This window comes from Octopus sinensis, unplaced genomic scaffold (genome assembly GCF_006345805.1).
Source record: "Octopus sinensis unplaced genomic scaffold, ASM634580v1 Contig10403, whole genome shotgun sequence".
NCBI classification, from domain to species: domain Eukaryota; kingdom Metazoa; phylum Mollusca; class Cephalopoda; order Octopoda; family Octopodidae; genus Octopus; species Octopus sinensis.
The window spans coordinates 121211-134681 of NW_021832125.1; the positions used below are offsets into that span (position 1 = coordinate 121211).

Here is a 13471-nt window from a genome sequence, read left to right on the forward strand (position 1 = left end):
AATTTGGTTCAGATGAGAAGGTTTTACTATATCACACAGAAGTTCGATGGTTATCCAAAGGAAATGTTCTTTCCAGAGTGCACAGTTTGAAGAATGAAATTTATGAATATTTTCTTCGCGAAAATAAAAATTTATATTTATCAAAGTTATCAAATATGTATTGGGGTGTAATGCTATCTTATTTAACGGACATTTTTTCGCGAATTAATGCTTTGAATTTATCGGTACAAACTAAGGGAGTTACCATTGTTGACTTTTTAGAAAAAACAAGGTTTTTTACGAAATAATGCAATATTGTAGGTCTTTTCGTATGAAGCTCCAACTGTGGATAGATAATACAACAAATTCTAATTTTACTATGTTTGATAAGTTGAATGAAAACATTTTCCATCTAAAATTAAATGAAATAGAAAATTTAAAACATCAAATAACTTCCCATTTACTTGGATTGAAGAATGAAATTGAAAAATATATACCTGAAATTAATGAAGTAGATCTTAAGTTTTTTGTCAATCCTTTTTCCGTAAAAGTTAATGTTTTGCCTTCAAATATTCAAGAAGAAGTTATTGAATTAATAAATTCTTACGAGTCAAAAATCTTATTTGAATCTGCACCATTAATTGAATTTTGGTGTAAAATGACATCAAAATATCACAATATTGGATTTTATATAATCGATTTTTTGCTTTTGTTTCCGACTACATATCTCTGCGAACAAGGATTTTCATCGTTGTTTAATTTAAAATCAGTTCATCGTGCGAGGCTGAATGTTGTTCATGATATTCGGGTGTGTCTTTCGTCAAAGGATCCAGAAATCGATAGATTAGTGATTGATAAACAACACCATCCATCTCATTAATTAAATATTTTTTTTCCTTAATTTTTTAAAAATCGATAAGGGGTACGCGAAAAATTATTTAGATGGCAAGGGGTACGCAAGGAAAAAAAGTTTGAGAACCACTGATCTACAGGATATCAAAAATCGACAAAATTCGGGCGAAAGCGGCAAACCTGCTGAATACTTTCTCTGAAAAAAAGATTATCCCGAAAGCCTGGAACAACGGAGAGGTTCGTCCTGAAAATCCCCGTCCGTACCGAAAATGCGTCGGGACAACGGCGGAACATCGGGAGAGGCTGCGAGAACTGCTAGGGGAGGCTGGGATCACCTGAATTCTTCTTTCTTTTGGCTATGACGGTGGTTTTCTGGTTCAATAATAATAATAATAATAATTATAATAATAATCTACAGGATATTTCAAGGGGCCATATGAAAGCAAATAGATAAGCTAGGATCAGGCGTGAATAGCCGGGGAAAAATCGCTTCTCCGAGACTCAAGGTCTTATGGAGGTGCAGCTACTTACAGTGATCATAAAATTGTCTCTGCCAAGTTTGCTATGAAGACATCAATTGACCTACGACGAAGAGGGCCCAACGCTGATGTAAGGATAAGGCATAAAATCGAACAACTGTGCTCATCCACGCTGGTCAGAGACAACTACCAACTGTCAATCATGAAATCTCTTGGAAACATAAATGCCGAACTTTCTCCAGGAGGTGCCTGGGCGGAGACAATGAAAGGGATCCTCTTGGCAGCCGACGAGGCAATTGGCCTTCGGTCGCAAGTACTATGCAACAAAGGTATACACTCTGATCTCCCTGCCCTCATCAAAGAACAAAAGGAGCTAAGACTACAACTGGAAAACACATCTGATCCGAAGAAGAAACAAATCTTACAGAACAGACGTTCATCTACCCAGAAAAAAATCAAAATGTTGAACAAGACAAACTTCACTAACAAACTCGACTTAATAGCTGCAGGAATTGAACAGCTAAAGGACTCTTCAAAAATGTTTACGGCAATCCACCTACTCAACAGGAAAAAACAAACTAACAAACTCAAAATCCATGACAGCAATGGAAGATTCATCACAAATCCCAAAGAGCAGGCTGAATATATAGCCTCGTATTTCGAGAGTATATTAACCGCTCACGGAGAAATATCCGATTATACCAGCGGATACACCACTCATCTCAGCCTACCTATCACCACCGGTGAAGTATCAACTGCAATAGCCAAACTTAAAAATGGCCGCTCCTCTGGACCGGATGGAATAAATTCAGAACTGTTTAAATACGGACCGCCTGCACTAACAGACAAACTGGCGGAGCTACTCAATGGTATGTTTATGAAAAAGGAATTCCTCGGTCTTGATTCCGGATTATTAATACCGATCCAAAAGCCTAACAAGCAGGCTGGGCCTGTCGAAAATCTACGCCCTATAATCTTGCTAAACACCTTACGGAAACTTTTGGGATTAGTTACACTGAACCGAATAAGAGAACAAGTGGATAACTATCTATCCCCGAGTCATAGTGGATTTAGGACAGGAAGATCCACCGCCGATGCTGTTTGGGCCCACAAGTGGTACTGCGCTATCACCCAGAGATACAAAAGTGCAACAACAGTCCTGGGAATAGACCTGTCTAGGGCCTTTGACACGGTACGCCGTGGTCTACTCCTCAAAATACTGGAACAATTCCTGGACCCTGACTCTGTCAATATGATAAGAGTACTACTATCGAACACAAAGCTCAAGGTGCGGGTCGGCACGGCGTTTTCCCGCGAATTCACGTGCAACGTCGGTACCCCTCAGGGAGACGCCCTCTCGCCGCTGCTATTCGTGATCTATCTGGAGACGGCACTACGAGACCTTCGAAAATTCTATGCTGGCAATATCGTCGAAATTGTATATGCAGATGACGTCGACTTCGTGTCAGACGACAAATCGGCCTTACTTCGACTCCTTGAAGTGGCACCTGCTGAGCTGAACAGATGGTTCCTTAAAATGAACGTTGGAAAAACCGACATCGTTGAAATCATGAGGATGGAGAGCAGCTCAAGTGAAGCCTGGCGCAAAACGAACAAACTCGGTTCTCTACTTGGGGACGGCCATGATATTGTCAGAAGAAAGGCTCTCGCTTGGGCCACGATGAACAAGATAAAGAAAGAGTGGATCGGCAAACGACGACTCTGTACGTCACTTCGTCTGAGGATGTATGAAGCCTTTGTCAAACCAATCCTGACATATAATTCGGCGACCTGGGGAATGTCTAGTACTGAACAACGTGGACTCGATTCCTTTCACCGCAGGCAACTTAGATCCCTACTGGGATTGAACTGGCCTATAAGAATCAACCAGGAATCGCTATACAATAGATGCAGAACTGGCCCTCTGAGTGTGGAAATCGTTAATATGCGGTGGAGGTTATTTGGCCATATTCTACGAATGGACATGCTTGCCCCAGCTAACATAGCAATGGAGGGCTACTTCCTGAAAGAAGGATCGAGCTTCCGTGGACGTCCACGTGTTACGCTGCCGGAAACACTTGACGGAGACCTGAAATGTGTGAAGAAAAGGCTAAGGAGTGGTGAGGATCTGGACGAGCTGAGGAAACTCGCTCACGACAGAGGAGGTTGGAGGAGGCTGGTTCAAAGGATTGTTTTTAATGCTGCACGAGTAAAATTATAACTAATATGATTCTACGTATGTTGCAAATAATAATAATAATCTACAGGATATTTCAAGGGGCCATATGAAAGCAAATAGATAAGCTAGGATCAGGCGTGAATAGACAAAATTCAACTTGGTTGAGGCTTAAGGTTGCATTTTAAAAAAGAAATACAGTAAACTCTCTAGAATCTGCCAATTCTTAAATTTGCAACTTTTTATCGATTCTTTCTACTTTACAATGATATTTGCCAATTCTGAAAATTTCCACAATTTTTGAAAATTCTTTTTATTAATTAAAAAATTCTTTTTTATTGAAAAAAATACAAAGAATTTAAAGCAAGCATGGGTCGCACTGTTCCTGTTGGAAGCTACACTAGGCTTACATTTGCTCAAAAAGTGGAAATATTGCATTACAAAGAAAGTAATAAGGGCGATATCGTGTTTTAGCGTCTTAAAATCATAAGGGACCAATTCTGATTAGAAATCGTAACACTTTATTAACAAAAAACACCCGAGATAAAACAGTTAACTAAACTAATCCGACGACCCGTCCGCATCCGAAGTCTGGAGGCCAGCCTCTTCTGCTTCTGGTCGAAGGAATAGCTCTGTGAGAGCATTTTCCAGCCGGTCCTTCTTCTGCCCATGTGGCATTAAGGGGCTGGATCTGCGCGCATCAACAGATGCACTCTCTAGAGTTCTTTTCAGGACAGTGGACTGCATATAGGCCTGAATGTACCTATCGACTCCCAACTGCCTGAGATAACCCTTGTGGTACTTAGATACAATTCCTTCCCATGTCATCACGCAAGGAATGACAAGGACCTTGCATCTGTGCATCAACCCAAGCTCGTTTGCAAGAAGGTCGTACTTACGCTTCTTTTCCACTTCCACCGTGGTCAAACGATCTAGACATGTGATGCCAACTTCTATGATAAGTATCTCGCCAGAGACCTTATCTTGTACCACAATGTCCGGCTTATTGTGCTGGACAAGTATCGAGGTGTGAATACTAGTATCCACTTTAATGCATACTCTGGCATTCTCGACCACAGACTGCACCTTATGAGTTCGCAACTTTCTGGAACGTCTAATCCCATACTTATTGCACAGCATTAAGTGTAAACTACGTACAACCTCGTTATGCCTCCACGTATAGTCGTGGTAAAACATACTACCGCATTTCGTGGCTATGTGGTCTACGGACAGGCACCTCAATTTACAATGAGGACAGACCTTAGATCGATTCCAGAAAAAGTTTCGATCTTGCAGATAGGTAAATAATCCTTCGGATCGAGGGGAATTATTTCCATATCTTAGCCAAGTCGTTGACGACTTAACGTCAACATGCGGATTGTCCAAAGCTTGGAAGAGGGTCTTGTGAAGGACTTTTAAGTTGATCTTTTTAATCAAAGACTCTTTTTGTACTTTGATCAACCCCTTCACTTCTACCACTCGTTCACTCTCGAAACCGTACTTGACCAACAAATAGGCCTTTATGGTTCCAAGGTGACTAGCTCGTGCCTTTTCCGTTTGCAAGATTGCGTACATCCTATCTGATACACTAGCACCAGACACCAGGTGGTCATGCATCTTCAGGAGAATACGCTCACTTAAATGGGCCACTCCACAAAGCCCCCTTCCGAATTGAGCACGTGGTAGATATAGCCTCTCCTTGTTGTGGCTCAAACTCCACAATACCTACATAATAGTTAAGCAATGATATTGCATATTCATTCAACGCATGGAATAAATTCCTTGCATTTAAATGAGTTTTGCATAACATTGCTGCCGCTTCCGAACTCCCTCTATTATTTGGATCTTGGTTTCTGGGAGTATGAGCGATTTGGGGCTTTCAGTGATCCCGAGGTACTTATATCCCTCGTGATCTTCCAAGACCTTGACTAGATGGCCACATAATTGCGAGTTAGTCGCCGACTTGGAAAAATTAAGTTCCAATCCTATTTTCCCCAGGAATTCGTACACACATTCTCCCATAGAGCGGAGTTGGTTTGAGGACCGAGCGAACAATTTAATGTCGTCAATAAACACAAGGTGGTTCGTGTTAAACAAACGTCCCTCATGAGTTATCGACAATTGTTCGTGTCTTCCATTGAGGAGCCTACTCAATGGTTCGAGACAGAGCACAAAGAGTAGCGGCGACATGCTATCTCCTTGTAAAATCCCCCTCTCCAGTTTTACCTCACCGATTGTGTGTTTGTTATACTCGAGATGAACACTCCACATACTCATCACAGCTTTAACAAAACTAATGAACCACACAGGCAGACACAGCTTGTGTAGACATTCGATGAGATATGCATGATCAACGGAGTCAAATGCCTTCTTAACATCCACCCACATAGACATAAGTGAGTTTCCGTAAGCGTTAGAAAGACACTTGTTGATCAATGCCTGCTCCTTTGTTCCCTGGCAATTCCTCACAGTTCCGAGCTGTTCTACCAAGTATCGTAGGAGAATTTCCAAGGCATGTTTGAAAACAGTAATCTGAATGTATTGAGGTTTTTCTCATTCAGCTTCGAACACTGGTTCCTCCAACCGGAGTTTGAGTGTTTTCTCGAAGTCTTCTTGGGAAAAGAGTGCTTCCGATATAATTTGTTCGAGGCAGAAAGCAGCCGTCAAACATACTTGTTTGGGGATGTGGAGAGGAATCTGTCTTGTTCCACGGAGGGACGACAGGGACAGAATGAATTCCTCAGTCGAGAAATTGTGGCAAGAGGCAGCGGGCATGCGCCTAAAGCACTTGCAGTCGCCTTATAAACAGCTTAGATGAAAATGGTCATTACGGAGGGTGCATTAAATTCTCCATTTGTGGGGGTTTCTCACAAGACACGACTGGCATATGTCGGAGAGCGAATGAACAGTTCGAGTTTCTCCGGAGTTCTTTATATATTTCTCACAAATCAAAAGTTATCTTTGTTAATTTAAAGTACACACAAGATACGAACTACCAAAATTTCTAATTATTTTATGGTTAACTTGTAAAGAATAGCAAAATATTTTATCATCTCGCTCATCTCGCTCAGGCTGGCCATACCTGACATGTAATAAAACATTAATTTAAAACAAATCACAAATAAGAAAAGTATATATAAATGCTTTTCTTGACTAGATATATTTATGAGATCGGTCCCAGGCTTCCTTAGGACGGTCCGAGAAGAAGACAAACATGATTATCGAATTTAGGAGCTATTTTTAACTAATTAAGTCATAAATTATTATGTTTTTAAACGATTAAATTTTATAGATGTTAACTGTTTTTCAGTGGCCTAACCATTTGGGATGGCCTTGAGGATCAAGTTCAGATCCATTTGACTCCTCTACTGTAATGTCAAACTGCATGCATCTGACTCAATTTGATCAAATACATCAAATAAACTAATATAGGAGGCAAGGATCATAATAAACAATTTATAAAAAACAGCCTTCATTTTCAAATCTAAAATGCGTTTTTTTTCACGAAAAAATGTGAGATCTGCACGTGTGCAACCAATAGACCTCATTTTTTCATTACAATTGGCCTTATGATTAGGGCAACCAAAAAATTGCACTTTTTAATAAAAAAAATTGCAAAAATGAATTTTAAAAATTGTAAAAAATTGCAAAAATAATTTTTTTTAATTGTAAACATTACATTATGCAAAAAATTAACGAAATTATTTATTGTAATAGGAAATCAAATATTCCTGAACATTTTCAGGTTTAAAGTTCCTCTCTTTACTAAGAATTTTCGTCAAAAGAGATATTGCCCTTTCGATAGATGCTGAACTTGCGCTACATTTTCTGAGATGTGAATAAACTTCTGGCGATAGATTCTTATTTGAGAATTCAAGAATACTTAGTATTCCTGATTTCTCAAGCTTTTTTGATATATAGGATTTTATGTCGCATGGATCTGATGTAAAGTCTAGGGTGTTTAGATCACCATAAGCTGTTGCAATGGAGTAATCAAGCAATTCAGTATTTGAAATCATTTCAATTAATCCCAAATAATTTGAACTGATTTGGGTTAAGCTTGGAAACAACGTAGGATTATTCACTGATTTTTTTGCCTAAAATAATTAAAAACTAAAACATTTTGTATTAAAACTCCATCTCCTTCAAATTCAGATACGATTTTAATAATTTCTGGAAGATTCTGGGAGTAATATTTTGCTGCTTTTAGCCAGCTTCCCCATCTTGTAACCACAACTTCGGGTGGATTTCCGATTCGTGAAAACATCTCCAAACGTCTCTTGTTTTTGACTGTGGCAGCCTTTATAGACGAAATCAATTCATCAACATCTGCGAAGTATGCCTTAATCTTTAGAGCACAGTTGTGCAATAAATGTGACACGCAAGTCACGTGGAAAAGATTTTGGTATATCAATTTCATTGATGCCCCAGCTAAAATTAAATTTATTTGTATATACCACTGGTCATATATCTCGCCCCATCTGTAACGAATAATATAAAATTTTCACGTTCAATAGAAAATTTCTTTATTACTTTGTCCACCTCAACACAAATTGTTGAAGTAGTAGGCGGATAATATAGATTGGTACACGATACTAAATGAAGATTTTTTGGAGTGGAGATTTTCCCAATCAAAGTAATTAAAAAACGAGTTCCATTGATTTGGGCTTCATCACAAACAAAAAAAACACATTCCCCACTATTGAATAACTTAAAAAAACAACAGTAAATGAGTCTGAATGGTATTAATTTTATATTTTGATATTTCTTTAACATTTAACCTGCAAGATGATTCAGATGGCAAAGGATATGTTTCCTGCTCAAAAAGCCGTATGAGGGAAGGATGTCTGATTTTATAAATTGGTATGTTTGCCTCCAAAAACGCTTGTGTTACTTTGATCCCCCAATCCTTTCGAGTATCCGTTATCGCCGAAAGAAATGTTTGTGAACTCTGAGATGAATTTGTCCATTCTATAAATTTAAATTCAAAGAAATACTGTGTGCTTTTAAATGTTTTTTTGAAGAACGGTGCGCATCAACAAAAAATTTTGTGTCACACCGTACAACAGTTGAGCAATTGGAGCAAAATAAATTCCCTTCACTGTCAATAACAAACTCGGGGAATTTCTTTGCATAAAATGAAATTTTCTGTGACACTGTCCTTTTACCCATTACAACAAACAACTAAAACACGTTTTAATAATCTTTTACTTATAATTATATTATTTTTTAATAAAAAAATTTTTTTTTTAATTTAAAAAAATTGCAAAAAATTGTAAAATGACTACAAAAAATTGCAAAAAATTGCAAATTTAAATCGAATAAAAATATAATTAAAATTAATGTCTATTCATTACTTTATTATTTATCGAATTTTAATTAAATTATATTTAATTGCAAAAAATTGCAATTGGTTGCCCTACTTATGATGATCGACTATATTATGTCGCGAGCGTGTGATCGAGCGGAACGAGCCACTTTGACACCTATCACACCTTTCATCAACGTGTCAGTCTAAATTTATCAATAAAAAGGTATCATTATGAGCGCGCGACCGAAGCCCTTAAACAAAATATTCGTTTACATGGAATCTTGAGAATAAAAGAAGTGGCGACTAATCTAAATGATATTCAACTTCCCAAAAGTTAACTTGAATTCTTCGTATTATAAGAGAATGTACATGAAGATGGGAGTGAATGTGTCAAAATATGAATTAAACATTGGAGAGATAGTATTTATTTTATAATTACTTAAAAGGTTCGCATTCAAAAGGATTATGGGACAAATCCTTCTTTGAGATTAACCGATGCGAACATAATTGCGAGGATACAGTCATTATTGGTGCAAAATTATTTAACATTTTTGTCAATGTGGAAAATAGTGATGGATCAGTAATGAAAGTAATGCCAAACGACTCAATAAGTTAGATAACAGTTAGAAATAATCATTTTTCTTGATCTATTAATAAAATAAGTTAATTTGACATTGATCAACATTCAGTGAATTTAATTGGTCGCGCGCTCGGCTCAATATAATATCCGCGACTTTCTTACTAAGGTCATTGTGGACTGCAGTAAACTTTTTCAAAAAAATTTTATATTCCATCACATTCACAGGCCCTCCTATTTGGCAGTTGGTTAATGATACAATAATGGTGTCTTTTTCAAAATCAGTAGGTGCTTCCTCCGCCCGATTATCTAATAAAATCGAGTCCCACACGGACTTTTGTTTTACTCAAACACAGTCCCAGAATGAGAGAGACTGACTCTGTTCAAACATAAACTGCGTATTCTTTTTTTCTCAGTCAAGTTTCTGTAGAACTGTGGGGCAGACCACTTAAAATCATCGTTAATCTATTCAATTTCAGCCAGTTCCGTTTACCGTCTTTATTTGAAAAGGAACATGTTTTCTTTTTATTTAATATTTAAAAAAATAATATCAATTTTTAAGTAAAAAGATATCAAAATAAAAAATCGAAAATTATGCATTTCTAAATTGACGATGGAAAGCGTCAAAAATCTGGCTAGCCTTTGTGGCACCCAACCCATGACACAAACTGAGTTGTTCCAAACTAGCCTGAGCAATGCCCTCCAAGTCGTTAAAGGAATTAAGCAGAGTTTTGGCATCAGTCTTGTTAACTCCCTTAATCGCAGTCAACACATCGATCACCAAACAAATACAACAAAACATTACTGCCGTGTGTACGTCCTGTGCTTTTTTTGGCATAATTATCCCTGGAGGCTTTTTTTCGAATATTTTATAAGTCTGGACATAGCGGGCAGCCTCCTCCGAACTAAAGGAGGGGGATTATTCTGACCTCCAGCAAACGATCATGGCATAATCGGCCAATATCGATATTTGAGCCAACTCCGACAAGGCCGAGTCCGGATCATCCTATCACGTGTTGCCCAATGAGAACCGAGTCGATTTTGACTAATAAGACTTTAATTTTGAATCCTCTCTCGACAGAGTTGATTCTCTGATGGATATATCGGCGTCTTCCCATGTGGAAACGTAGACTTAAATATAAAATGCAAGTGCTAGGGGGAATCACGTAGTCTGCCGAGATTTCCTGGTACTCCCAAGGCACGGCTGTGATGTAGTTCAGCAGGGGGTTGCCACTCTTCAATATCAGATAACTTCACTTACTTGGTTGTGATTCACGTGGATACTCATTAATTATTTGTGTTTAACCCAGAATGACGTTCATAATTTAAATTTATTAATAATTTTGAAAGCCCCCAACCGAGGTGTTTAAAAAGAAATTAAAACTGGATATCTCCTGATAGTTATTTGTATTGTTTTTGATTGGGTTTTTGTGTAATTAAAGAGATCTTCTCTTGTTTTTCGAGTTAGGTGTTCAAGATTTGAGGGGAATTCTTCGAGCTTTCTGATTGTTGACACTACGAAGTAATGGACGACATTCTTGGCTTGAGCAGGCTATATTCATTCTCCAGGTAAAATTTAGTTAATGCACCTTCATGAAACAGCTCGACTGCTGAGTTAGGGCGATAAGATATTTTGATGTAGTTCATTTATTGTCATTTCCCACTTGGTTAATGAAAAAGCTGATTGAGGAAAGCTTCAAATGTTTGTTTATAGAGAACCTTTGATTCTGGGTAAAAGCTTTTACAATTTTTTAAAAACTTTTGAAGAGTCCGGGTCACTAAAGTCAGTTAACAAATCATGAGAACTTTTTTGAAGTCATGCCGGAAAAAGCGGTGTAAATTAGGGGGTATATTTAAAATGATTTGTATTAAACATTTTCACATGGAGATGTGGGGTTGCTCGACTTTCTTTATATATAATAGGAATATTTTTATTATGTTAATAGATTTAAAAAATGTTAATATTTGTGCTAACACCTAACAGTTGAATTCGTCCCCCGCTTTCCTTCCCTTAGTCGAGATCTCAATTCCTCAATCTAACGTCGAATAATCCGAACAACCGTGTTTTTCATTGTGAACACTCTTTTTTGATGAATCCTATCTCTTGTCTCCAATAATTTCTCAGAGTGGAATTGAGTCTCCATCAGCCTTCGTAGCTTCTCTTCCGTCTCCTGGTTATTTGCTTCTGCCATTTCGGTCAGTCTGTTAAGATTGATAGAGAGGACTACCTCTGAGAATACGACCGTTCCATGTTCTCTAACTCATCGTTCATTTCTGTGATCTGGTCCTTGAGGGCTTGATTGTCTATTTCTAGTTGTCCCAACATTCGATTGTACTCCTCCTGCAACCCCAAAGTCTTGTTCAGTGAGTCCAAAGCCTCGTCCCTTTCAAATTCCGTCTAATTGTGAGTCACTGGAAGAATACTCTTTTCAGTTTTTCTGCGCAAACTTTGGAGTTCTCTTCAAAAAATGCCTTTTCATTGTCAGTTTGAGCACACGTGGTTTGCCACTGGTCGAGTTTTGCTGTCAAGTCGGATTTCATCTTTTGAGCGTCTTCAAGTTTTAGTTCGAGATTTTGTTGTGTTTGTTTGTGCATCTCGACAATCCGATCGTTTTGTTGAGCCTGCCTTTCCATGTCGAGAAGTCTGCATTCTCCCTGATTCCGCTCAATCTCAAGTCGGCTCAAGTCTTTGGCCAACCTTTTGTTTTCCTTTTCTGTTTCACTCATTTTATTCCTCAAAAATATATCCAAAGATATACTTTAGACAAGTTAGATTGGATTCCCACAAAATTTTGTTTTTCCTGTTTTCTTCCTGCTCTCTTTTCAACAGTCCCACGTTTTCTTTCATTTGCTCCACTTTGGCGTTGCTCTCCTCTACCAAACGGTTATACTCCACATTCTGTCGCATAACTCACACGAATCACTTTTTGTTTGTATTTATGACATTCTTCTTCAAACACTGCCAAATTTTTGCTCAATTGGTCGATAGTAGCGTGCAAGGACGTATTCTTCAGCTTTACATTTTGAAGGCAATCTGTCTGTCTTTCCAATTTTGTCATCAAAGTCTTGAATTATTAAACAGAATCTCAAACTGAAATTTCTTCCTCCTTTCCTATGGCGGCTCCACTCACAGTCTTGACCTTTTCTTCCAAAATGTTATTTGAAGACTCAAGTTGGCGACATTTGGTATGAAGATTAGCCAGGGCAGTCTTTAAATATTCCAACTCTTCGCCGACTTTCGATTCGTTCGCTCGAATTCGTGAGATTCGTTCCTTTAAATACATGACTTAATAATAAACCTGGAGGTATTTGGACTCCATTTCCTTTTCTCTCAAGTTATATTCTGATGTTGTTAGTTTGTCCTTGAGTCCGTTTTTATCTCTTTCAAGCTTTCTTTGTGACTCGGAGTAAGAGGCAATGGAGTTTTTAGCGGCAGACAGACGTTCAGCAATTTCTGTCCTTTCTGTGTAATTACAGAAAAATAGAGAATTACCTAGTTCCGTTTGAATCAATTTTTTTTCCATTTTAGCTATCTTGCCTTCCAATGAATTATATTTTTGAATCGAGTCTTCCAAATTTGCTTCAATCACATGATTTTGAGTTAAATATTCATTCTAGTCAAATAATTTCCATTTTCTAACTTTTAATTTCTCCGCAAGCATCAGTCGATTGGAAAAGCTCATTATTGCCAACCGAAATACTGAAATGTCGTTTGTCTGACTGCTGTCCTGGGGATTTGTTCGTGTTGCAGAACGTCCTCTATCTGCAAAAATATGATTAATAAATATTGAGTAATCAAAAAATAATAAATCACTATTATTGTTTTGACAGATTCTACTTCTAAAAGGGCTGGTACTTCTAGCCCGAGTGGTTGCCGGTTCGACCCCCAAAGTCCTTCGGATGACAGTGCAAATTGTATCAAGCTTGCGGGAAGTTTCTCTTCCATAGTATTCACTCCTCTTTAATTGATCTTCGAGGACACCCAAACGACCTTCCTGCGCACTGTTTGCCATGCTCAACTCGGAATTCTATGTTCTTATTTGCCAATACTTTTTGGGTAGCTTTTTCCAGCAGTTTTTCAAGATTCAAAGTCTCAT

General features: G+C 38.0%; 2 protein-coding genes across 2 annotated transcripts; one reads left to right on the forward strand and one right to left on the reverse strand.

Moving 5' to 3' along the window:
• Positions 1–358: 358 nt before the first annotated feature.
• LOC115228407 (SCAN domain-containing protein 3-like) lies at positions 359–859 on the forward strand. The gene has a single exon (XM_029798993.1). It carries the CDS (start codon positions 359–361, stop codon positions 857–859), a length of 501 nt encoding a protein of 166 aa, XP_029654853.1.
• A 3188-nt stretch (positions 860–4047) lies between these two features.
• On the reverse strand, positions 4048–5061 carry LOC115228408. Its single transcript, XM_029798994.1, has one exon. It carries the CDS (start codon positions 5059–5061, stop codon positions 4048–4050), a length of 1014 nt encoding a protein of 337 aa, XP_029654854.1.
• Positions 5062–13471: the final 8410 nt, after the last annotated feature.

Bases quoted from the DNA above. Each gene is read 5' to 3' on its own strand.
- LOC115228408 (XM_029798994.1), bottom strand. From the start codon at position 5,061: ATGTACGCAATCTTGCAAACGGAAAAGGCACGAGCTAGTCACCTTGGA.
- LOC115228407 (XM_029798993.1), top strand. From the start codon at position 359: ATGTTTGATAAGTTGAATGAAAACATTTTCCATCTAAAATTAAATGAA.